This window comes from Pelodiscus sinensis, chromosome 1 (assembly GCF_049634645.1).
Source record: "Pelodiscus sinensis isolate JC-2024 chromosome 1, ASM4963464v1, whole genome shotgun sequence".
NCBI classification, from domain to species: domain Eukaryota; kingdom Metazoa; phylum Chordata; order Testudines; family Trionychidae; genus Pelodiscus; species Pelodiscus sinensis.
Window position 1 is genome coordinate 22996112 of NC_134711.1, and position 26972 is coordinate 23023083.

Genomic DNA, 26972 nt, shown 5'->3' on the forward strand with positions numbered 1-26972 from the left:
TATTAAGCACTCAGGGGATTCAATAGCAAATGCAGTTGTTATTGTAGACATTATTCTATGAGTTGTATAACATGACCACTGAAGAAATGCCAAATAATTATATAATGTAGTGCACATCTTTCTGATCCTCACTGCAGATACTGCCATTCTAGTAAGACCAGATTCCAGGTATTTAGCATTCCTGGTTAGAAGCTGTGATGATACATGGATAGAAAGGATTAAGCATTCTGCAGGATAAATGACCCAAATTCAACCTTTAGGGATATATAGGTAGATAATGTTTGTGTTTTTGTGTATTTACATATATAGTTAGAGATTAACGATATAATCAAACAGTTCCTGTCTATACTGTATTCTGTTAATTCACAGATCAAAAGGAAATCTTAATATTTAAATGAACTGTTCATATAGTGATATCACTATATTGATCTCTCTTTTACTTTTATAGCAAATCATCTGTGAATAGTGGAAAATAGGAAATTGCTTTATGTCAAGTCATGTAGCTAATTACTGGTGACGCTTAGGAAACAGGTCTACTTCCAAGTCTGTATGATTGCCTATTTTTCACATCTCTATGTTGTCAAGAAAGATAAAGATGTTTTGGGGTTTGATCCTTTTCATAACAAATCTGCTTGAGGCTTTATACAGGGGAAGCTTAAGACTGAGGTTTCCAGTACCACCTGAATCACCCTGGATATGAACACTGGCATAGGACAGGGTAGGTCCACTGGTCAGTGAGGAGAGAGAAACAGTAACAGGAAACTTGGAAATGGCAGAGATGCTTAATGACTTCTTTGTTTTCGTCTTCACCGAGAAGTCTGAAGGAATGCCTAAAATAGTGAATGCTAGTGGGAAAGGAGTAGGTTTAGAAGATAAAATAAAAAAAGAACAAGTTAAAAAACACCTAGAAAAGTTAGATGCCTGCAAGTCCCAGGGCCTGATAAAATGCATCCTAGAATACTCAAGGGGCTGATAGAGGAGGTATCTGAGCCTCTAGCTATCATCTTTGGAAAATCATGGGAGATAGGAGAGAGTCCAGAAGACCGGAAAAGGGCAAATATAGTGCCCATTTATAAAAGGGAAATAAGAACAACCCAGGAAACTACAGATCAGTTAGTTTAACTTCTGTGCCAGTGAAGATAGTGGACCAAGTAATTAAGGAAATCATCTGTAAACACTTGGAAGGTGGCAAGGTGATAGGGAACAGCCAGCATGGATTTGTAAAGAATAAATCATGTCAAACCAATCTGATAGCTTTCTTTGATATGATAACGAGTCTTGTGGATAAGGGAGAAGTGGGGTATGTGCTATACCTAGACTTTAGTAAGGCGTTTGATATGGTCTCGCATTATATTCTTATCAATAAACTAGGCAAATACAACTTAGACGGGGCTACTATAAGGTAGGTGCATGACTGGCTGGATAACTATTCTCAGAGAGTAGTTATTAATGGTTCACAATCCTGCTGGAAAGGCATAACAAGTGGTGTTCTGCAGGGGTCTGTTTTGGAACCGGCTCTGTTCAATATCTTCATCAACGATTTAGATATCGGCATAGAAAGTACGCTTATTAAGTCTGCAGATGATACCAAGCTGGGAGGGGTTGCGACTGCTCTGGAGGATAGGGTCATAATTCAAAATGATCTGGACAAATTGGAGAGATGGTCTGAGGTAAACAGGATGGAGTTTAATAAAGACAAATGTAAAGTGCTCCACTTAGGAAGGAATAATCAGCGTCACACATACAGAATGGGAAGCAACTCTCTAGGAAGGAGTACGGCGGAAAGTGATCTTGGGGTTATAGTGGACCACAAGCTGAATATGAGTCAGCAGTGTGATGCTGTTGCAAAAAAAGCAAACATGATTCTGGGATGCATTAACAGGTGTGTTGTGAGCAAGACACAAGTCATTCTTCCGCTCTACTCTGCACTTGTTAGGCCTCAGTTGGAGTATTGTATCCAGTTCTCGGCACCGCATTTCAAGAAATATGTGGAAAAATTGGAGATGGTCCAGAGAAGAGCAACAAGAATGGTTAAAGGTCTAGAGAACAGGAAGGCTGAAAGAATTGGGTTTGTTTAGTTTAGAAAAGAGAAGATTGAGGGGGGACATGATAGCCGTTTTCAGGTATCTAAAAGGGTGTCATAAGGAGGAGGGAGAAAACTTGTTCATCTTGGCCTCTGAGGATAGAACAAGAGCACTGGGCTTAAATTGCAGCAAGGGAGGTTTAGGTTGGATATTAGGAAAAAGTTCCTAACTGTCAGGGTAGTCAAACACTGGAATAAATTGCCCAGGGAGGTTGTGGAATCTCCATCTCTGGAGATATTTAAGAGCAGGTTAGATAAATGTCTTTCAGAGATGGTCTAGACAGTATTTGGTCCTGCCATGAGGGCAGGGGACTGGACTCGATGACCTCTCGAGGTCCCTTCCAGTCCCAGTATTCTTTGATTCTATGAATCTACATACTATTTCTGAAAGAACTCTTTGCAGCTACAGAACTTACTTTCTCAACCATGAAACTGACCCCAGAACTATTCTCATGTCTGTATAGACACTGATCTTTTGATCAGTACTCTCTCTTTACAAAATACATTTTAGTTTAGTTAATAAGAATTAGTTATAAATGGTTATTTGGATAAAAACTGAAATATGCATTAATTTGGGAGGTAATGTTTCTGATCCTTTGGGATTCATAGAACTTTTTTATATAATGAATAAGATTTTCAATAATCTTCATCATATCTGACTTGCATGTCTGGATGGAAGCCCAAAGTTGGGTTGCCAAAGGAACTGTGTTTTGGCTTCTAGTTATCAGGAAGGTATTTGTAGATACCGTTTTGTTCTGGCTTAGTAAATCTAAGTATTGGAATATCCACAAACTTTGGGGATTGTCTGCCCCATTCTTTAGAGTATGCCCTAACCGAGTAATCCTATTATGACTCCCCTGAAACCCTAGTCACAGAGGTTTCCTCCTTTTAAAAACATTGTTGATAGAAGGAAACAAACAAAAATTGCTGTGGCTAATGGTAGGCATGTTCCAGGACTATTTTCCATTTCAAAATTTAAACATAAAACTATAATCAGTTTATATTTATAGGCAAAATACAACAGTAGCTAACAATGAACTGCAAATGGACACCAGAATCAGATCCTATGGAGAAATGGTGTTTGTCATCAATTTCTGATTAGCATTGTAAATAAGTGAAATGTTGTGGAAGTGACTCAAGATGTTTTATATGCCAAATTTACCCTGTTTCTTACCTTTCATTTCGACGCAGAACAGCCCTTTCATATTTTTTACGTAGCTGTACCATTTCCTCTTCAATGTGAGTGATCATATTGGTGAGTCTGTCAACATCCAGTAACTGTTGCTCTCTCTTTTCCTTCATCTCCTGCAGAGTTGCAATAACTTTGCAAACATCACTTTGGATGCTGTCTTTGATAGCAATATTATTTGAATGCTTCAGAAGGTGTTTCTGCAGTTTTCTTTAATAAAATCAACAGAGAAAAGGTAAATTTTTGTAATTCCAATTCACACAATATAATAGAATCTGGATCTTCTCCTCTGTTATACTAATGCCCTGTATACCTCTCTGGTAGTACACAGGAACATTAAAGGGAGTGGAAACCACTCCCTGAGAATGCCCCTCATGAAGAAAGCCTCCCCACTCTATAGAACTGGATTAGGGCTCTATTATTCTTTTATTCCTCAGATCCTCAGAATAAGAGGTGTGTCAGGTACATAGAAGGGCTATGTAGTGTGGCAATTCTCTACTTTGCAAGTTATCATAGAAGTGTAACATTGGTGCAAAATTTTCTAAATTTTTATGAAGTCTAGCTTTCTCTATTTAAATAATACTGAAATAATATCTTGCACAGCTCTCATGCCTAAATTAAAAGATCTCCAAGGCTATGTCTACATTGACAGCTGTTCTTGCACAAAAACTTGCCTGCTGTCTACACTGCATGAGCGTTCTTGCACAAGTAAATTTACAGTATAGCATTGTAAAACAGGGCTTCTTCTGGAAGAGTTATTCCTCTCCCCACGAGGAATAAGCCCTCTTGCGCAAGAGCTCTTCTACAAGAGGGCAGTGTAGACAGGCAACATGAATTTCTTGCACAAGAAGCCCCTATGGTTAAAGTGGCCATCAGAGCTTTCTTGCGCAAGAGAGCATCCACACTGGCATGGATGCTCTTGCGCAAAAGCACATCTCTTGCGCAAAAGCACATGGCAGTGTGGATGTGCTCGTGTGGAAGATTTTTTGCACAAGAACTCTTCTGCAAAAGAGTTCTTTTGCAAGAAGCCACCAGTGTAGATGTAGCCCAAGTGTTTTACAAAAAATAATCATTCCTCACCTCACTCTCATGATGGAGAAAATATTAACATCCTCATTTTAAGATAAGTAAACTGATGTAAAGGGAGGTTGAGTGACTAAAGTAAGATCAAATAGTGAATCAGAGACAGAATTAGATCTCATGATTCCCAGATATCTGCATTCTCTAACCACTGGATGATGTTCCCTCTATAATAAATTGGATTTCAGTTGCCACATGGTACATTCTTCTAAACTGCTAATAAGATGGTATGTAGAATTATTTTCCATTGCTAATTCAAATACCTATTTGTCTATGCTATTAATAAATTAATCTTAACAGACACAGGAGACTATACAGGAGGAAGTGTGATCTTATGGTTAAATACTAAATTAGGAGTTAGGTCTCCTGCATTCTATTCTTGGCTTCGTCATTGAGTAGTTCTGTGACATAGCAGTCACTAAGCCTCTGCCTTATTTTCTCTTTATGTAACTAGGGGTTAACAAGACTTCTCTACTTCACAAGGTTCTATGAGATTTCTTTAAATATTTGCAAAGAAAACTGAGGTAAACGCTGTTACAAATGTACAAAGTATTATTAAATGATGGACTGTATGAGATGGTTACATTCAATACGTCAGTTCCCTAAACTGTGCAGATGGCCAATGACACTATGATGTAAAATCCTGTTTCCCATGGAAAGACGAAGTAAATAAGCTTGGCACCAGACAGGTCCACGTCACCTGGATAAGAACAAAACTTATTGCCAAATGGTGGAATCACTGTGCAGCTACTAAAGCATCAGTAGCTCTGACTCTATGGAGTGCAATGGTCATTGGATATGAACAGAGGCAGATACACTGGCCTTTTTGCACTCCTCCCCTGACCCGCTTGACTCTCAAACCCAGCTGGGTAGAGCTGCAAACACAAAAAGGGCTCCACAATGCAAAATGCAAGACTTGAGTTCCACAACTCTCAGTGGAACTCCTGAGATCCTGCCTCCTGCCTACACATAATGGAACCACACCAGTATCTGGGACTCTTTATGACTACAGTTGATGTGGCAAGTTTTGAACAAGTCCCAGAGTACGACATCATCCATCAGATAAATAATGATATCCTAAGCCTTTAGAGGTTGAAGGAATCCAGAGGTGTTATTCAAAGGAAATATTTACTTTTACTTTGACACTCACCTTTCTTTAACTATAACATTGTCCCTTAAAATTTCCATCTCATTCTCTAGCATTTTTACCCTCTCTTTAATTTCAGTTGTTTTCTGGCGAGCAGTGTGCACCAAGTTTACACATTTATTTCTCTCATTTCGAATAACATCATACATTTTAGCAAATCCTTTGAGTCTGGAAAAATGAAAATATTTAAGGAAATTATTATTATAATGCTTATACACAAACCATTTAAATAGGTCATTGTTTTAGAAAGAGTGTTATTTCATATGGTATGTGTTATAATTCTCTTACTGTCTTTGGATTTCTTTCTTCTTCTTCTTATATTCCCTTATTTCAAATTCCTTTGTTTTTATCTCTTTAATAATGTTGTGGAGCTTTAACTGAAACATAAATAGCATTGAACATTTGTAATAGTTCACGATCTGCAATAGAATTCCAAATATGAAGTTGAAGATACTTGTTTATGTCATTTTAAATGACATAGGACAGATACAAAATCTTCATTTCCATAGATGACAATGAAGCAGTGAGAAGAATTATTCTAAAGACTCGTATTTTGTTCTAGCCACAGTAAAATCAGAGATGTCCTTTAGTAACCATAAAAAAGAAAAAAAAAAGCGTGTGTGTGGAATAGCTTCCTTTTAAAGACTGCTAACAATTACAGGGTACACAATTGACTTACACCAAGTCATTCAACAATATTAACTATTATTACTGTAGTTAACAGTCTGATGCTGCATCTTAAAAAATATCAGTCTTTCTTCGAGAAAGCATAGGGCTTGCAAGGTGCTGACTGATTCAAAGTTGCTGAATATCCTCTGTTCCCTCTAGTTTCAATGGGAGTTAAGGATACACAACACCTTTCAGGAGAAGCTGAATATCTTGAAGAATTGGTTGAAAATTAGTAAAACACTGGACAAAATTAATCCTTTCATTACGTTCCAGTAGAGTTGTACAAGGAATAAGCATGCCTCATTTGCTCTTATCCAAATTAAGTCTTTAACTCCCATTTCAGCAAGATTCCTGATAAAGTACAACTACAGTCTGCTATACGGAAACAAGCAAGGGAGGAATTTTGGGCAGGTGGGGGAAGGAGCAGCAAAAGAGCTCTAGCCTTTAGCAGCTCATTGTCTTAATTCTCTCAATATTTTTAGTCTCTCTCTCTCTGAGCTTGTTCTACCTCTCAGCATTCTTTCTTTTCCTTAAAGTCAATTAGGGCCACATTCTTATGGGTAAAACTTAAAAAACAACAAATAGTCTAGTAGCACCTTAAAGACAAACAAAACATGTAGATGGCATCATGATCTTTTATGGACATAGCCCACTTCCTTCAGCTGACTGGAGTATAATTAGGCACCAGAGAGTGCAGCTAGGCACCCAGTGGGATTTTCTAAAGTGCCCGGGCACTTGAATTTAGGAAAGGGATAAGAAATAGGAGAGAGCAGGGCAGCAAAAAACACAAAACAGAACTTTAGGGAGGACATGGAGAAAGAAAGTCTGTTGCTATCTCTCCCATTCCTCATGAGAATTGGTCAGGGTAACCAGTTCACAACTCTTCTATCTTGAGGCCTGCTATTTCCATTCTCACTTCCTTTATGATATGATTGTCTGAAAAGCACATGTCTTAAGTTGATTCCTGTCAGGAAGGCAGTAGCAGGTCTCTAGCTTCCCTAGACAGGACAGCTTCTTTACTTTGGGTTTGTATTGGTCCCGTCTGTTTTCTAGGTTCCAAACAATCACTGACTATTGGTTGGAGAGGTACATTTCTACGTTCTCCATTAGAGCCCTGGACTTTCTAAATGTTCTTCCAGATCTGCAACTGCCTGAGCATGCTGCAAGGTCTTCATTTTCTCCATTTTCCATGATGAAATGGGAGTTCTGTAGAATGTCTGGATGTAGAGTGGGACTCAAGGCATTGTGTAAGTCAGAGGGGGGCAAACTACAGCCCATGGGCATATCAGACTTGCCAGCCATTTTAATTTGGCCCTCAAGCTCCTGCTGTGGAGCAGGGACTGGGACTTTCCCTGCTCCATGCAGCTCCAAGAAGAAATGGCATGTTCCTCTTCCAGACTGCTCCTACATGTTGGGTGCAGAGAACTACCTGTTCTGTCCCCACCTCAAGCACCATCATCAAAGTTCCCATTGGCTGGGAACTGCGGCCAATGGGAGCAGAAAGGTCAGCAGCTGGTGTGCAGCACACAGAGCTGGCTTGCCGTATCTCTGTGTAAATGCTGGAAAGTGGACATGCCACTGCTTCTGGGAGCTGCTTGAGGTAAGTGCAGCCTGGAACCTGCAGCCCTGACTCCCCTCCCTGTGGCCCAAATCCCTGCCTCAACCCTGAGTCCCCTCCCATCTTCCAAACCCTTTGGTCCCAGCCCAGAGAACCCTCCTAAACCCCAAACTCCTCATAGCCAGCCCAACCCCAGAGCCCACACTTCTAGCTGAAGCTGTCACCTCCTCCCACACTCCAATCCCCTGCCCTAGCTTAGAGCCACCTCTCCAACCCTGAACTCCTCCTTTCTGGCCCCACCCCAGAGCCCACATCCAAAGTCAGAGTCTTCACTCCCTTCTGCACCCCAACCTCATTTCATAAGCGTTCACGGTCCTCCATTCAACTTCCATACACTGATGTGGCCCTTGGACCAAAAAGCTTGCCCAGTCCTGTTAAAAGTGGTGGTTTAAGTGGTTCTAGTTATGCTTTTGCTGGGTTATTTTGATCTGATATGTGGGAACTGATTAATCTGTTTATATAAACTATTTTTAAAAGATAGTCAAGTGTTCCCAGAACACTGGACAGGAATACTTAACAAAAATCTAAATAAATAAATAGGTTTGTCTTCCTCAATTGTTGAGCCCAAACTATTTACTTCTATGAACAAAAGCAAATATTTGGCATGAATTATAGTAACAAGGAAGTAACTGCAAAGAGCTACAAAGGAATCTCACAAAACCGGGTGAATGCTCTACAGAATGACAGATTAAATTTAACATTGATAAACATAAAATAATGAGCATTGGAAAACATAATCCCAACTATACATGTAAAGTGACGGGGTCTTCATTAGCAGTTATCACTCACAAAAGTGGTATTGGAATCATTGTGGACAGTTCTCTAAAAACATCCACTCAATGTGCAGTGACAGTCAAAAAAGCTAACAGACTTTTGGGAAGGGATACATAATAAGACAGAAAATAGCATATTGACTCTATAAATCCATGGTTTGCCCACACATTGAATACTGTGTGCAGATCAGGTCACCCATTTCAAAAAAGATATATTGAAATTGGAAAAGATCAGCAAAATTATTAGGGATAAAGAGTGGCTTCCATATGAAGAGAGATTAATAAAAGTAGGATTTTTCAGCTTGGAAAAGAGATAATTAAGGGGGATATTGAAGAAGTAAAAAATCATGACTGGTGTGGAGAAAGTAAATAAAAAAGTACTATTTAGTCCTCATAATACAAAAACAAGGGGTTACCAAATGAAATTAAGAGGCAGCAAGTTTAAAACAAACATAAGGAAGTATTTCTGCACACAATACATGATCAATCTATGGAACTCTTTGCCAGAGAATATTATGAAGGTGGCAGAGATAAAAAAAGAATATTATGAAGGTAGCAGAATTATAAATTAATAGAGAATAGGCCAGGATGGGCAAGAATGCAAAACCATGTTCTTAAATGTCTCTGCTGGTAACGTATGACAGGGGATGGATCAACTGATACTTACTTATCTGTTTTGTTAATTCCTTCTGAAGCACCTACCTTTGGTCACTATCAGAAGACATGATACTGGGCTATATGGACTACTTTTCTGACTCAGTATGACTTTTGTTCTGTTCTATTTCACAATCTTTTACCAAAAGGAAAATTAAGAATTATATTTTACAATAAGTTGCTTTTGGAATGAAGGATGATCCTAGTTTTCTTTGGATGCCTGTATCTTTCTCAAGCATGATACACAACTTCTATTATCAGAATTGCTAGACTGAGGTATCTAGATTCTGTCCCATTATTTTATACCTTGTTCTTGTTTTGAAGGTGAGTTGTGACTCTTAAGATCAGGTAGAATCTCTGAAATGTCATCACATTGTATTCTGACATGTTGACTATAACAGTTCCCCCCATGCTTTATGAAAACTGGCTTATGAATATAAATATGCATAACTGGAAGAAGCTTTTTAGACAAAATGCCTCATGTAACCTATCAATTTTAATGTTACAATCTGCTGGATCTGTATATAAATATGAAGTGTGAGACTGTGTTTATAGTTTTAAATGTGATAATAAGAGCCATTACCAATGCTCCACCCCAGAAGCCTTAACTACTTGGTAATCAACTTAATGACTTGTAAGCAGCCTTGTTTGCCCTGTAAATCCAAAGGTGATGGGACTAGTAAGAAATGGCCATACTACCTGGTACTGGGACACATCTTGAACCTGCTAAATTTCCATGGAAGGCGTGGTTGTAAAACAAATGATTCCCACCCTGGGAGAGAGTCTATTTAAGCAATGGGAAGCTATCAGCCCTTTCTCTTCAGGTGCCATGAGAAAAGGCCTGGCACACCCTAAAGGATACAAAGAGCACTGGAGACCCAAGTCAGAGTGAAAGGGTTTGTCTCTGACTTAAAAATTATGCCTGCAATAAGAACACCTGTTTAGCGTAAGAATCTGCTTTCAATAAGTTTTTTAGGGTACATCTAAACTGCACCCTTAGCGCAAAATAAGCTGCGAAATCTGAGCTACGCAAATTGCGCAGCTTGTTTTGAGTAAATTTTGAAATAGTTTATTTCAAAATTTGATGCTATCTACACAGCACTTATTTCAAAATAAATCACTATTCTGAAACATCCTTTACTCCTCATGGAATGAGGTTTACACAGACATCGGAATAGCGAGCCCGTTATATTTTGAAATAATGGGCACCCTCAAAACACACGGAATAGGTATTTCAGGATACATCAAAATAATATTGTAGTGTATATGTAGCCTTAGTGAATTAGAACTAGCTATGTGTTTTCATTTTACTATAGTAACTTTCTTTGATCTGTCTGTTCTCACTTGCAATCACTTAAATCATACCGTTTGTACTTAATAAAAATACTTTTGCTTACTATGAGGCCACCCAATGTAAACAACTGTTACCTGGGGGAACAAGCATTGTGCATCTCTCTCTTTCATTGATGAAGAGAGTGAACATCCTCATGACCTTTCCTTGTGTGACATTTTGTGACATATGTCTACACTACCCCCCTAGTTCGAACTAGGGGGGTAATGTAGTCATTCGGAGTTGCAAATGAAGCTCGGGATTTGAATTTCCCGGGCTTCATTTGCATGATGCCGGCGCCATTTTTAAATGCCAGCTAGTTCGGACTGTGTGCCACACAGCTACACGCAGCACGAACTAGCTAGTTCGGATTAGGCTCCTTAATCTGAACTAGCTGTACGCCTTGTTCCACGTTCCACTAGCTAGTTTGTGCTGCGTGTAGGCGTGCGGCACAAAGTCCGAACTAACCGGCATTTAAAAATGGCGCCGGCCAGCATCATGCAAATGAAGCCCGGGAAATTCAAATCCCGGGCTTCATTTGCAACTCCGAATGACTACATTACCCCCCTAGTTCGAACTAGGGGGGTAGTGTAGACATACCCAGAAAGACATATTTATCTGGGGTATTGATCCCTTTTGGGAGTTGGTTTCCTGGGTGCTGGTGCCCTAGAACTGCATCCTCCCAGAGCTGAGGTGGTTCAGTGTCTGCATTGCTCTGCTGTGGGATAGTTACCCCAACACTGTGCCTTGTTTGGGGGAGACCAGAGGATCTGGTCCAGCAGGACAGGGTGGTGGGGAGCCACAGACAGTAAGAAGGAGGGTGTCAGTGGCATGATCAGCACACTGGGGAAGTCCCAAGGGGACTTCTGTGATCACACTCCATCACAATGACATTTTGGTGTAGTTATTACATTATGTCATAAAGTGTCAATAAAACAACATAATATCATGATATAAACCTCATGTTATGAAAGAATTCTCAAGAGATGTGGGAGCAGGCAATTATGCTGAGTGATCATTTTATTGCTAAGCAATATAATCATACTCAAGAACAGTTTTCCGATTAAATGAATCATAAGGTTTTACCTGGGCTTTTAAGAAGTCCTTAGATTTCTGTTCCCTTTCATCAGCCTTGATCTGAGTCAGGCGTGCAAGACTGGCTAACTCATCTCTGCAGTGTTCCTGCTCCTTAAAAAGTTGATCTTCTTCTGCAATACATTGTTCTAACATATGGGCCTCAATATCTGTTGTTATTTTCTAAAGTAAAACCAAACTTCACTTTAATATTAGTTATTTGTGAGCTGTAGTATCAATGCTGGTCAGTCCAAAACCTGAAATTTCCTTTTTGCTTATATATTCAAAGTCCAAATAAGAATTTTGGGCTACATTTTAAAAAATCACTACTATCAGACCCACTACATGATACCCTGCAATAATCCACCAAAATGTGTATTATGAATACAGTGGAATGTTTCTAGCCTATCCAGATTATTGAGCACGGAAGTAAGACAGCCAGAATATGCAGCAGCCTAAGCAATCAAGCTTTCAACACATCTTAAAATGCCAATAAACAGAGATGCTAATGAATTCTGGGATTGGCATAAAAAGAAAGAATCCTATATGGACAAGAAGAGGGCGTCATGAGATTTCTTTATCTGAAAAACACAATCTATGAGTCTAGTGAACTCATCATCATACTACTAGCTGCACACCAACACTTTCAGATGGAATCAGTAAGGGTATGTCTACACTACCCTCCTAATTCAAACTAGGAGGGTAATGTAGGCATACCGCACTTGCAAATGAAGCCCGGGATTTGAATTTCCACGAGGAGTACAGCTAGTTCGGATTAGGAAGCCTAATCCGAACTAGCTACTCAGTGCCGCGTGTAGCCACGCGGCACGGGGTTCGAACTAGCCGGGATTTAAAAATGGCGCGCCTGTCTTATGCAAATGAAGCCCGGGAAATTCAAATCCCGGGCTTCATTTGCAAGTGCGGTATGCCTACATTACCCCGCTAGTTCGAACTAGCGGGGTAGTGTAGACATACCCTAAGTGGTTATTATAAGAAAACCACTTAGATTTTCCCAGCATGCATTAATACTGTTGCCGTGTGCCAAGTTGATGGCAAACAATTGACATGATTGCTGAATTGTGCTTGCTTTAATAAGATCATATCATGATAAATGAGAGAAGAACATTTTAATTAAGAAGAATATTTCTCTTCCATACTTCCAATTATAGTGAGAGCAAAATATATTTTAAAAATATGACAAATACTTGTACAGTGTTTTGAAATAAAAGAGATTCCATTGCACATTATCTCATTGGACACCAGCAACTAGACATGCTTGACAAATTTCTTGCAAAGAGCATTTTTATCTTATAGTTTGAAAGCTAGTTGCTGTAGAAAGAAATATGGGGAAGGAGAGCTGCTCACCTCCTGGGCCAGATTTCTCTTATTCGTCTCAACTTCTTTTTGAAGTTCTTTTCTTCTTTCTAACAAAGATCCATCATCTTTAGGGACAGCATCTACCTACAAAGACAAATCAAGCAAGCAAAATTATGTGAGAGAAGGTTATGAAAAGACAAACATAGACAGTGTCTGTCAGCTCGTTAGATTATAAGATCTTTGGGGCTGGAATCATCTTTTAGTTCTGTCTTTGTACAAAGCCTAGCATAATGGGGTCCCCTGATCCCTCACCATGGCTCCTTAACTTCACAACAATTTACCTGGGTCAGTACTGCCATTCCTCAGAATCAGTGTTTCATAAAACATGGTTCTAGTCTGATGACTATGTGAAAACATCACCTTCTAGCTTCATAGATAGCTTCTTGGTGAAATCCTGTCCCCATTGTCTTCAGCTTTACCATTGACTTAATGGGGTCACTGGGTCAGTATTTAACTGTACTATGTACTGCAAGTCATACGTGCTGCTTCTAGTGATTTTAATGCAATTTTAGAGCTTCTTACTCCTGTTAGTCTTGAAGGAGCCAAAATAAATAATAGAGTGATATACCCTATCTTGTTCATCTTCATAAGTTTTGTTTAGTCACTCAGATCTAAAAGCCTTAAGTTCCAATTAAATAACATTTGTGTAATCCCACTAAAAGCAAGCTTCAGTCAAGTTTGCAGTGCTGGCAGTTAGAAATAGTATTTTTTCACTTTTAAACTGAGTACAGGTTGAAACTCTCTTAACTGGGATTCTCTGGTCCAGCAACATTCATGTTCCAGAACGGATGTTTCAGGACCAGAGAGTGCCAATCAAGGGCTAGTGGCTAGGATCCCGGTAGGGCAGTGGGTGCCTGCAGCAAGCTGATGGTGGGGCCACCCAGCGTGTGACAGCAGGTCTGCTCAGTCGAGTTGTGAGACACATGCATGGCTGCCTGGTGGGGCTGGGAGCCATGGTAGGTTGGTCAGGCAGGGATCTGTGGCATGTGGCTGCTCGGCAGGTCCCAGAATCCCCAGTGCAACACTCGCGGCTGCCTCGCGAGTCCCAGAGTGGCGCATGCAGATGTCTGACTAGTGATGTCTGCCCAGCAGGTTGGCAGGGCAGCAGGGCTAGCAGGAGATGAGGTGCTGACATGGAGACTAGCAGCAGGGTGAGGAGCTGGCAGCAGGAGATCCAGAAATGACCTCTCCTGGTTAGGCCAAATCCCTTATCCTCCTTATGCCGGATCAGGGAGGTCCAATCTCTACTCTGGATCTGGAAGTGTCACAATCAAAATAAATACTGAACCTGAAGATGCCATTTTCAAAGTGGAAGCAGATATTCAGATTCAAAATTCTATATAATTACATAGATAGTAACAAATAATAATTTGTATTTACATGGCACTTTTCATTTGTGATTCTTAAATAGCATTATATAGGTGGATATTATTTCTTTTTATGGATGGGAAAATTAAAACACAGTAAACTGAAGACTAAACATTTTCAAGTGTAGCATCTGATTTTGGCATCTTCAGTTTTCGGGTGCCCAATCTGAGACAATGTTGGTCTGATTTTCAGATTTATTGAGCACCCACAATTCCATTTCAGATCAAAGAGAGATGAAAAAATCAGGCTCGAGGTCTTTGAAGTTGGACACCCAAAAACAGAGGCACTTACAATCAGTTGCCACTTCTAAAAAATTTGACCAAAGTGACTTACCCAAGGTCACAAAATAAGAAATCAGCAGTGCTGAGAAAATAACCCAGATCTCTGATTTTCACCTGTCTTCTCTAACCATTAATATATTTGCAATGAAATTACTGTTGAGGACCAACTACAGGTTGGACCTCCCTGACCTGGCATCCTCAAGATCTGACTGATCCCGAACGAGGGAGTTAGTTGGATCAGGGGAGATTGCTGCCGACCCCCCTGCTTCTGGGCCACCTAGGTTTCCATTGGCCTGGTCCAGCTGCCAGCCCCTCTGCTGTGGGCCCAGCCCTGCTGCTGCTGGCCTGAATAGGCTGCCAAATATTGGCCCTGCTGCTACCAGCTCAGCAGCACTGCTAAACACTAGTGCTACTGTTGCCAGCCCAGCTGAACTACTGGATGCTGGCTCTGCTGCTGTTGATCTGGCAGGGCTGCCAGCTGCTAACCCTACTGCCACTGGCCCCATCTGGCTGCCAGCTACTGGCTCCCATGCTGCTGACCCAGCTGGGCTCCCAGCTCCATCACAGCTCCCAGCCACTGACTCTCCTGCCACCAGCTCCTACCCTCCTGGGATCCTCCTGTCCCTGGTCTAGGAACAGTTGTTGTCTGCCAGACAAGACAATACTAGTTTTGACAGGATCGTCCAGTATCAGGATCGATGGCTCTTACACATTTTGGTGATGATACTTAGAGACTGTTTGCCTCATCTATTAGTAGATCAGATCAAATATGTATAATGTTAAACAGCAATGAACCACTGATTGTCTCATAGTACAACATAATCTATTTTAAGTAAATCCCTTAACTTAGGTGGGGAAAATTATCTAGCACTACTTAAAGGGTGAAGAAGTTGGTACTCTTTGGGCAGAAATATTAGCTTTTTTGCATACATATTCACTAACAGATTTTAAAGTCACTATCCCGTCCTTAGACTTAAATAGCAAAAGATCACATCTAAAGTTAGTGCATTGTGGGCCTCAGCTCCCACAAAGCCAGAACAAAATTTGGCACTATTACTATTTGCTGCCTGTGTAGGACTGAAAAAAGGAAAGCAGAACTTGCGTAGTGGAAGGAAAAAACATTAGTGCATTGCAGGAGTCTCCAGGAATTAAAGATTAATCTTTAATTAAAGTTTGTCATGTGATGAAATCTCCAGCAATTCATCCAACCAAAGTTGGCAACCTTTATTACAGACAATGAAGGCAGTTCTCCTTCACACAGGATATCAGCATTTAGCAATAGCTGGCCTTTCACAACTTATTTTGAAGAAACAAATTTAGTACAAGTGTTCATGTTATTTCCTAATTCTACAAATTTGTTGTTCTGCAATGGCATGTAAATTTAGGTAAGACAAATTTTGGGCAAAATAAATTCACAGATCATATTATGTGCAATTCTTGTGAACATTTATCTAGGAATAATACTAAATAAAAATTGAACTTGTATTAAATCTGCCAAATAAGAACTTTAAAAGATGTACAGGTTGGACCTCTATAATCTGGATTTCTTTTATCTGACAACATCTGAGATTTGGCATCCCCATGGGTGCTCGTGGACTGGAGCACTGCAACTCCTCCCCCGCTCCTCCATTAACTTCTGGAGTACCACAAATAGCTCATTTGTGGTATTCAAGCTCAGGGAGGGAGGGAGAAGAGTGAGGATGAGGGGGAACACTTGGAGGGAAAGAGGCAAGGTGGCTGTGGAGCTCTGCAGCTGGTGGCCAGGAGTGTAGCCCTGCAGCTGGTGGCAGCAGAGGGGACGGCATTGACTGAGAGCAGACTGCAGTGTGGGGTACTTGGGGAAAGAGGCAGGATGACTGTGGAGGTCCGTGGCTGGGGCTGGGAGTGCAGCCCAGTGGCTGTGGGGCTTGTTGCATCCCCATGGGAGTGCAGGGCTCTGCAGCCACCTTGCTTCTTCCCCTGAGTGCCCCCTGCTCAGCCCCTGCTTAGTAAAATGCTGGCTTCTGCTGTTGCCAGAAAGGAGCCCCACAGCTGGCAAAAGCAGAGGGGCTGGCATTGACCTTTCTGGTCTGGCAAATTCCCTAGTTTGAAACTAATCAGGTCCTTAGGGTGCCATATCAGGGAGGTACAACCTATATGATATAATGTTAATGTTTCAAGATGTTTTTCTATGAATAACAAAAAAATTAAAAGACTACTAAGGCTCAAACGTAAATTAACAAGAGTAAAACAAAGCAGAGTCAAATTTGTCATAATCCTCTAATCCCCAACACAGCAAGATTGCAGCTGATGCAGAGTAGTGGTGATTTAGTATATCTCATATGCTGTACCAAGGTAAGAGCTGCAGCAAAGGACTTATAGCCCCTGGGGAGGAAAGGCTAAGACTTTTTATACAATATTGCCAACTCTCATAATTTTATTGCCACTCTAGCAATTCTGGGGTGATTTTTACCTGTCTCAGGAAAACAATGAACAGCTGCCTAATCTTGAATTTTCCCTTATTCAAGATGTCTACCATCTTCTGTTATGGCTGAAGCCAGCTACATTGGTGTCATTTCCCTACAGTCCAGCTGCATGTGGAAGACAGGCTGCCACCCCTAACTCTACTTCTCTGTAGTTTTTCCAGTTCTGGAATTGGAAAAAGTACAGAGAAGCACAACAAAATGATTAGGGTTATGGACAGCCTCCATATAAGGAAAGATTAAAAAGATTAGATAAGAGACAGAGAAAAGGGGATACAACAGCTGTCTATATACTAATGAATGGAGTAGAGAAAGTGAATATGGAATCATCATTTTCTACTTCCCTAACACATGAACTAGGGGGAACTGAATGAAATTACAGACCGGTAAGTCTAACTTCAGTACCGGGCAAATTAGTCGAAACAATAGTAAAGAATAAAATTGTGAAGCATGTAGAAGAACATAATTTGTTGGACAAAAGTCAACATGGTTTCTGTAAAGGGAAATCATGTCTTACTAATCTATTAGAGTTCTTTGAAGGGGTTAACAAACATGCGGACAAGGGGGATCCAGAAGATATAGTATACTTGGATTTTCAGAAAGCCTTTGACAAGGTCCCTCACCAAAGGCTCTTGTGTAAATTACATGGCCATGGGATAAGAGGGAAGGTCCTTTCTTGGATTGAGAACTGGTTAAAAGACAGGAAACAAAGGGTAGGAATAAATGGTAAATTTTCAGATTGGAGAGGGGTAACTAGTGGTGTACCCCAAGGGTCAGTCCTGGGACCAATCCTTTTCAACTTATTCATAAATGATCTGGAGAAAGGGGTAAGCAGTGAGGTAGTAAAGTTTGCAGATGATACCAAACTGTTTAGGATAGTCAAGACAGAAGCAGACTGTGAGGGACTCCAAGAAGATCTCACCAAACTGAGTGATTGGGCAACAAAATGGCAAATGAAATTTAATGTGGATAAGTGTAAAGTAATGCACATCGGGAAAAATAACCCCAACTATACGTACAGTATGATGGGGGCTAATTTGGCTACGACAAATCAGGAAAGAGATCTTGGAGTTATCGTGGACAGTTGTCTGAAAACTTCCACACAGAGTGCAGCGGTGGTCAAAAAGGCAAATAGGATGCTAGGAATTATTAGGAAAGGGATAGAAAATAAGACACAGAACATCTTACTGCCCCTGTATAAAACTATGGTACACCCACATCTTGAATACTGTGTACAGATGTGGTCTCCTCACCTCAAAAAAGATATTTTGGCCTTGGAAAGGGTTCAGAAAAGGGCAACTAAAATGATTAGAGGTTTGGAACAGGTCCCATATGAGGAGAGGCTAAAGAGACTGGGACTTTTCAGTTTAGAAAAGAGGAGACTGAGGGGGGATATGATAGAGGTCTATAAAATCATGAGTGGTGTGGAGAGGACCGATAAAGAAAAGTTATTTATTAGTTCCCATAATAGAAGAACTAGAGGACACCAAATGAAATTAATGGGTAGCAGGTTTAAAACTAATAAAAGGAAGTTCTTCACACAGCATGTTGTCAACCTGTGGAACTCCTTGCCAGAGGAGGCTGTGAAGGCTAGGACTATAATAGAGTTGAAAGAGAAGCTGGATAAATTCATGGAGGTTAGGTCCATAAAAGGCTGTTAGCCAGGGGATAAAATGGTGTCCTTGGCCTCTGTTTGTCAGAGGCTGGAGAGAGATGGCAGGAGACAAATCGCTTGATCATTGTCTTCAGTCCACCCTCTCTGGGGCACCTGGTGCTGGCCACTGTCAGTAGACAGGATACTGGGCTGACCCAGTACGGCCGTTCTTATGTTCTTATGTTCTTATGTTAATAGGCAGCAGGTTTCAAACAATCATAAGGAAGCAATACTTCACACAACGTACAGTTGCCCTCTGGAACTCATTGCCAAGTGATGTTGTGAAGGCTAAAAATTATAGCTGGGTTTCAAAACTCATTTCTTTATGGAGGATAGGACCATCTGTGGCTATTAGCCAAGGTGTCACGTATGCAATCCCATGTAGGCCGGATCCAACATAACACACATTCAGATTGAGCCCACACCAAGGCTGTGTCTAGACTGGCCAGTTTTTCCGGAAAATCAGCCGCTTTTCCGGAAAAACTTGCCAGCTGTCTACACTGGCCGCTTGAATTTCCGCAGAAGCACTGATGATCTCATATAAGATTGTCAGTGTTTTTGCGGAAATACTATGCTGCTCCTGTTCGGACAAAAGTCCTTTTGCACAAAAGTTTTGCCCAAAAGGGCCAGTGTAGACAGCCCAGATTTGTTTTCCGCAAAAAAGACCCGATCGCGAAAATGGCGATCGGGGCTTTTTTGCGGAAAAGCGCGTCTAGATTGGCATGGATGCTTTTCTGCAAAAAGAGCTTTTGCGGAAAAGCGTCCGTGCCAATCTAGATGCTCTGTTCCGAAAATGCTTTTAACGGAAAACTTTTCCGTTAAAAGCATTTCTGGAAAATCATGCTAGTCTAGACGTAGCCCAATAGACTAGGCTACCAATGTCCTATAGCCCAGCGAGACCAGCAGGCTGCCGTGGCCCCACATATCACTCAAAACAGTCAGTTTCTCATACCAGCATGTTTGTCTCTGTGCAGTGTGCACACCCCACAAAGAGGTTTCTATGCATTGCCTCCCACTCTCAGCACAATCCTCGCAGCTCCCATTAGTTGTGCTTGGACAGGACAACTTTGAATATGTGTGTTTGTAATTCATCTGCCCTAAAAATTAGTAAATTCTATGTGTATGAATACTGATTATTAATTAGCTCAGTGGATCTCAAGCTGTTTATTATACAGCCCTTCTTTTAGTAAAGAAATAAACTAGCAGGGGAAAGAGTCCAGACAGTAATAGAGAATTGAGGGCAATTTATCTACCTCAGGGGGAGGAAGGTAAGTGGGAGTCTCCATATGAGCAGCCAGGGAGAGGTATTCATTTTGTGTGCATTGAAGGTTAATTTTTCAACCCTAAATTATTATTATTGTTGTCAGGAGAGTAGAGGAAGGTCAAAATCAGCAGATCGAAAAAAACATTAGATTTTTTTTTAAAGCTCATGCTTTTTGAGGGGTTGTCATGATTTTTGAACTGTTGAGAGGGTCTCTTGATATTGGCAGTATTGCTTTGCACCTTTGCACCTTCCTGATCCTGCATTGTTCTGTGGTCTTGAGAAGACCTCACTCAGGTCCTGCCTCTTAGGTCTGGCCAAGCCATTCTGTCCAATCTCAGCAGGGCTGTGTTCTGTGGCAGCTCCCTGGCACACACTCTATGATAGAGCTTGACTTGTACAGTGCCTGCTGCAAATTAATTTTCAGACTGTCTTTCTGCTGCTTGTGTGTTATTACATGATATAAAGGGGAAGGAGCAGGGGAGAGGATCTCACTGGATATGGTGATTTTTAACACTGAATGTCATTGATTTCGTCAATTTGAATTTGACATTGATTCATTGTGACAAGTGATAGTTCTTTCTTCAGCCACATAGAAGAGATAGGGGTGCCAACTTTCTAATCACAAAAAAACAAGTACCCCTTCTTTTAGGCCCCACTCCTTCTCCAAGGCCCCATCTCCAACTTTCTCCAGCCTTCCTCCCTCCATTGTTCACTCTCCCTCACCCCCTCTCACTTTCACTGAGCTCTGGCTGGGGTGAGGGTTTTAGAGCACAAGAGGGGGCCAGGGCTGGGGAAGAGCATTAGGGCATGGGTGTGTGGGCTATGGAAGGGAATTTCACTATGAGGGGGCCATGGGATTGGGGGGGGGGGGAAGAGGTTCAGGGTCCAGGATCCTGACAATGCTTACTGTGGTGCCTAGGAAGTAATGGCCAGGTTCCTGCAGCACCTAAGCACATGGGTAGCCAGGGAGGCTATGTTTGTTGCCCTGGTGTCTGCAGGCTCTGCCCCTGCTGCTCTATTGGTTGAAATTCTGGCCAATGGGAGCTGTGAAGCAAGTACTCTGGGGGTATGTCTAGACTACATGGCTCCATCAATGGAGCCATGTAAAATAGTTTACTTGGCATAGTCAAAGAAGTGGGGATTTAAATAATCCCTGCTTCATTAAAATAAAAATGGCTGCCATGCTGTGTCGATGATCAGCTGATCTGGCACAGCGCGGCAGTCTAGATGCGGCGCGTTCAACAAGGGAAGCCTTTGTCGACCGCTCCAGTATGCCTCATGAAACGAGGTTTACCGGAGCGGTCGACAAAAGGTTTGTTGACCGTGCCGCATCTAAACTGCCGCGCTGTGCTGGATCAGCTGATCGTCGGCACAGCGCGGTGGCCATTTTTATTTTAATGAAGTGGGAATTATTTAAATCCCTGCTTCTTTGACTATGCCGAGTAAACTATTTTACATGGCTCCATCGATGGAGCCATGTAGTCTAGATGTACCCTGGGTGAGGGCAGAGAGCATGGCCACCCATGTGCTTAAGGGCCACAGAGACTTGGCAGCTACTTCTGAGAACCACATAGAGTCAGGGCAGGTAGAGAACCTGTCCTAGCCCTCAGCCTCTGATGTACTGCTGACTGGAGTTTCAAAGATCCCTTTTTGACAGGGCATTCTGGTTGAAAACCAGACACCTGGAAACCCTGGATCTCATGCCAGATGAAACTGGGCAGAAGTTTACTATGTCAGCTGGTTAATGCATTTACTACTTAAGCAATACTTCAAATAAGCTGAGTCTGAAATGTATGTCTTGCATAATCCTTGATTGGAAAACAACTTTGCGTGCATTTTTCTCTCTCGGATCGTGTCACGAGGTGACTAATAAGCAGTGAGGTGAATTCAGAGGAAAATTACTTTTTGTTTGTGCAATGGTGAGTGAGATAGAGGAAGTAAAATTATTATGTAATAGTTACAGCTTTGTAAATTTAAACAGTATTTTGTAAATATTTCTGCCCCCAAAACATTACAATGGCCATGCAAAATGGAAATGAAATTGTACTAGTCTTAGCATATCTGCTTATTAGCCTTTTATTAAGATGATACTTTATTATCCCTGTCAAAAATAATTACTTGGCAAGGGGAAATTAGAATTTTGCAAGACAGATATACAATTTTCAAAAGACAAGAAAAAGCCAGCACAAGACTCAGAACAATAGTTCAGGAAGGGAGAGTATGGGTATGTCTACACTACATAGTTATTTTGAAATATCTTATTTCGAAATAGTTATTTCAAAATGCTTATTTCGAAACAATGCGTCTACACACAAAATGCATTTCAAAATAGCATTTTGCTATTTCGAAATAGCACGTCCACACTGAGAGGACACTGAATCGCATTTAAGGCCGGCTGGAACCAGGTCCGGCAGGACATCAGGTCAGGAGTTACTTTGTGTGGCTGCTGCCTGAGGCTGTCTGAGTCCTGTGCTTAAAGGGACCCCCCTGGACATCCGGTTCTCAGGTTTCCCTGCTTGCTTGCCTACCTTGATGAGGGACAGCAAAGCATTTTGTCTCTGCGTGCTCTTTTTGCCCTCACTTGGGACACAACAGCACTCTGCAACATGGAGCCAGAGCTGCCCCTGGGCACTCTGGTGCTACTCGTGGACGCGTTGCTGAGAGCCTGGCTGCACTTTCTGCAGGCTGCCATCCGGGAGGTCCATCGGGGGGCTGTCAGTATCCAGGAGGCCCTGATTAGGCCTCCACCCTGAGGAGCACTAAGAGCCTCCCTGGTTTGCCTCACTGGGGGCATGTGCCTCATTTCTCCCTCGGGTCCTTCCACTTACCCCTCTCTAACCCCCCTTTCCTGATGTCAAATAAAATACATGTATTTTCATTAACACAAACTCTCTTTACTTAACAAAACTGGGGGTGGGGTGGAGAATGAAACTCTGGTGAGACTGGAGGAAGGAGGAGGGAGAGGGGAGAAGAAAGGGTAGGAGAGGGGAGGGGGAAACCTGAGAAGAGGGAGCTGGAAGAGGGAAGCACTGGGAAGAAGGGGGAGGAGAAGTTCAGGGTTCAGGGGTGGGGATCTTGCCGGACCAACTTGATTGTCATGCAAAACTGCTCCTGGGTTCTCATGTGGTCTTTGGTGGCCAGGCTAGCAGCTATTCTGCCATAGACGGCTGCATTCCTCCATCTAGTGGGGAGATCATGGACCTTAGGGGCATCCCCCACAAACCGGAATAAGGTCCATGATCTCCATCCTGGACCAGGAAGGCGCCCGCCTTCTCTGGGCCCTGGCAGGCTCCTGGGAGCTAGCAGACTGCTTCTGGGGAGCGGTGGAGGGCTGGCTGCCAGTGGCTTGCTGGCTTATGTTTTGGGGCCACTGGGTCAGGGGCTGTGACTGCTGGCACTGGGCTGGCAGGCTTGGAGCTGGCACAGGCACTGTGGCCAGAGTCAACCCCTTTAAGGGCTCCGGGGAGGAGGGAGGGAGAGGAGTGTTCTTGGTTGAGGCTGGAGTGGCCACCAGGGCACCTGGGAAGACTGGAGGCTCCCTATTTCGATGTAAATGTCCACACAGCACTTATTTCAAAATAGCTATTTTGAATTTGGCTTTATTCCTCGTGGAATGAGGTTTACCAAATTCGAAATAAGCACTCCACTATTTCGAATTAATTTCAAAATAGCAGTTTGGCTAGTAAAGTTATTTCGAAATAATGGCTGTTATTTCAAAATGACTTTGCTGTGGAGACATATCCTATGGGAACAACTAGCAAGCAGAGGAAAGGAGAGAAGAATTCCTGGGAGCAGTGGAATTGCTTAAGGAGAGATTTGAAGGAGGAGAAAGAGGGTTGTCAGTAAACAAGATGAATTAGATCAGTGTTTCTCAAACTGTGCTATGCCGAGCCCCAGGGCTCCATGAAACTTCTCCAGGGGCTCAGCGAGGTTGACAAACTGGAAACATCGATAGGTACAACACATATAATCAGTGGACCGCTGGGGCTCGGCATACATTTTTACACATGTAAAGGGCTCCGGAGCCCAAAATGTTTGAGAACCGCTGAATTAGACTGTTCTTGTTGCAAGGGGAAGAGTGACGGAAAGTATGAGTGTGAAAAGAAGACAACGAAAGTGATAAGGAGAGTGGACTGGGAGAAATGCAGGAACAGGGAACGAAGAAAACATAGGGGAGAATACTTTTATTCCTAATACCAAACATGAAATGGTGCCAATTCCTGAAATCAGGTTAAAGGAAAGAAACTAATTTACTGTAACATACAAGGAACCTGCACAGTACAAAAGGAAGTGTGCTTTAGTGATTTAAGTAAAGAACTGGGAGACATGTAATCATGGGTTCCAGTCATGTCTGTCACTGATTTCTTCTGCGGCCTTGAGCAAACCTATCAGCTGTTTGCCCTCTCCTAAGTGGGGTTTATTATACCTTTAAGCCCCGACTCAGTTTGCTAGACCTCCATCCCCCTAAAACCTACCTCTTCAAACAGCCTACAAATCCTGTTTACTCCTAAGCAAAGATTCCAGTAAAATTGTGGAACTACCAGATATGTTTAACGATCTGTTGTTAGTCCACACAGCTTCATGTTGCTCCTTAACCTTTCCCTGTATTATACTGTTATGCTGTCGTCATAGTTAGTAAGGTCCTCTGGGTGAAGAGACTATGGAAATGCGAAGTGCTCCACTTAGGAATGAACAATCAGTTTCACACATACAGAATGGGAAGCGACTGTCTAGGAAGGAGTACGGCAGAAAGGGATGTAGGGGTTATAGTGGACCACAAGCTGAATATGAGTCAGCAGTGTGACGCTGTTGCAAAAAAAGCAAACATGATTCTGGGATGCATTAACAGGTGTGTTGTGAGCAAGACACAAGAAGTCATTCTTCCGCTCTACTCTGCGCTGGGTAGGCCTCAGTTGGAGTATTGTGCCAGTTCTGGACACCGCATTTCAAGAAAGATGTGGAGAAATTGGAGAGGGTCCAGAGAAGAGCAACACGAATGATTAAAGGTCTAGAGAACATGACCTATGAAGGAAGGCTGAAAGAATGGGGTTGTTTAGTTTAGAAAAGAGAAGATGGAAGGGGGACATGATAGCAGTTTTCAGGTATCTAAAAGGGTGTCATAAGGAGGAGGGAGAAAACTTGTTCATAAAATCATAGAACCATAGAGCTGGAAAAGACCTCAGAAGGTCATCAAGTCCAGTCCCCTGCTCTAGGCAGGACCAATCCCAACTAAATCAACCCAGCCAGGGCTTTGTCAAGCTGAGTCTTAAACACCTCGGCTAAATCTACATTGGCATGATCTTGCGCAAATACTCTTTAACGCAAGAATTCTTGCGTTAAAGTATTTGCGCAAGAGAGCGTCTACACTGGCATGTGCCTCTGCGCAAGAGATGTGCTTTTGCGCAAGAGCATCTGTGCCAGTGTAGATGTTCTCTTGTGCAAGAAAGCTCCGATGGCAATTTTAACCATCGGGCTTTCTTGCGCAAGAAATTCATGTTGCCTGTCTACACTGGCCTCTTGCGCAAGAACAGTTGAGCAAGAGGGCTTATTCCTGAGTGGGAGCATCATAGTTCTTGTGCAAGAAACACTGATTTCATACATTAAAACGTCAGTGTTCTTGCGCAAGAACTTGCGGCCAGTGTAGACAGGCAGAAAGTTTTGGCACAAAAGCGGCTGCTTTTGCGCAAGATCGCGTCAATGTAGACACAGCCCTCTAAGGATGGAGAGTCCACTAGGTAACCCATTCCAGTGTTTCACCACTCTCCTAGTTAAATAGTTTTTCCTAATATCCAACCTGGACCTCTCTCACCACAACTTGAGACCATTGCTCCTTGTTCTGCCATCTGTCACTACTGAGAACAACCTTTCTCCATCCTCTTTGGAACCGCCCTTCAGGAAGTTGAAGGCTGCTATCAAATCCCCCCTCCCTCTTTGGTTCTGCAGACTAAACAGACCCAACTCCCTCAGCTTCTCCTCATAGATCATATGCTCCATCCCCCTAATAATTTTGGTTGCCCGCCGCTGGACCCTCTCCAATGCATCCACATCCTTCTTGTAGTGGGGCGAAGGGGGCCCCCAGAACTAGACACAATACTCCAGATGTGGCCTCACCAGAGCTGAATAAAGGGGAATAATCACATGTCTGGATCTGCTGGCAATGCTGCTCTTAATGCAACCTAATATGCCATTAGCCTTCTTGGCTACAAGGGCACACTGTTGACTCATATCCATCTTCTCATCCACTGTAACCCCCAGGTCCTTTTCTGCAGAACTACTACTTAGCTGGTTGATCCCCAGCCTGTAACAGTGCTTGGGATTCTTCCGTCCCAAGTGCAGGACTCTGCCCTTGTCCTTATTGAACCTCATCAGATTTCTTGTGGCCCAATCCTCCAATTTGTCTAAGTCACTCTGGACCCTATCTCTGCCCTCCTGCATATCTACCTCTCTCCCTAGCTTAGGGTACGCCTACACTACAGCGCTAATTCGAACTAACTTAGTTCGAATTAGTTAATTTGAACTAAGCTAATTCGAACCAACGCATCTAGACTAAAAAACTAGTTCGAATTAGCATTTTGCTAATTCGAACTAGCATGTCCACATTAAGTGGACCCTGAACCGGGGTTAAGGATGGCCGGAAGCAGTGCCGGCAGGGCATCAGATGAGGACTTAGAGCATGGAGCTGCTGTCTCAGGCTAGCCGAGGGCTGTGCTTAAAGGGACCCGACCCCCACCCCGGACAGACAGTTCTCAGGGGTTCCCCGCTTGCAAAGCAGTCCTGGCTTGGAGTGCCTTGAATGGCCACACTGGGCACATCACAGCACTCAGCCATCAGCCCGGCTGCACTTGCCGCAGGCTGCCATCCATGGGGGGCGGGGGTCAATCGGGGGCTGAAGGAGAGCTTCCACCCCGAGGAGCCCGCAGAGCCAGCCCAGTCCTCCCCATCGGGGGCT

The 26972-nt window shown here is 42.5% G+C and overlaps 2 protein-coding genes across 4 annotated transcripts in view; one reads left to right on the forward strand and one right to left on the reverse strand.

The window, feature by feature from the left end:
- The window catches only part of GSAP (gamma-secretase activating protein), a 151539-nt gene that overhangs the window by 88277 nt on the left and 36290 nt on the right, over positions 1 to 26972 (forward strand). The gene's annotated exons all lie outside the window — the stretch shown is intronic.
- The window catches only part of CCDC146 (coiled-coil domain containing 146), a 164842-nt gene that overhangs the window by 19278 nt on the left and 118592 nt on the right, over positions 1 to 26972 (reverse strand). Inside the window, exons 10-14 of the mRNA XM_075926722.1 lie at positions 12983 to 13078; positions 11630 to 11800; positions 5788 to 5876; positions 5503 to 5667; positions 3258 to 3482 (exon numbers count right to left, since the gene is read on the reverse strand). Coding sequence (XP_075782837.1) covers positions 3258 to 3482; positions 5503 to 5667; positions 5788 to 5876; positions 11630 to 11800; positions 12983 to 13078 — 746 coding nt within the window. The remainder of the gene's footprint in view (positions 1 to 3257; positions 3483 to 5502; positions 5668 to 5787; positions 5877 to 11629; positions 11801 to 12982; positions 13079 to 26972) is intronic.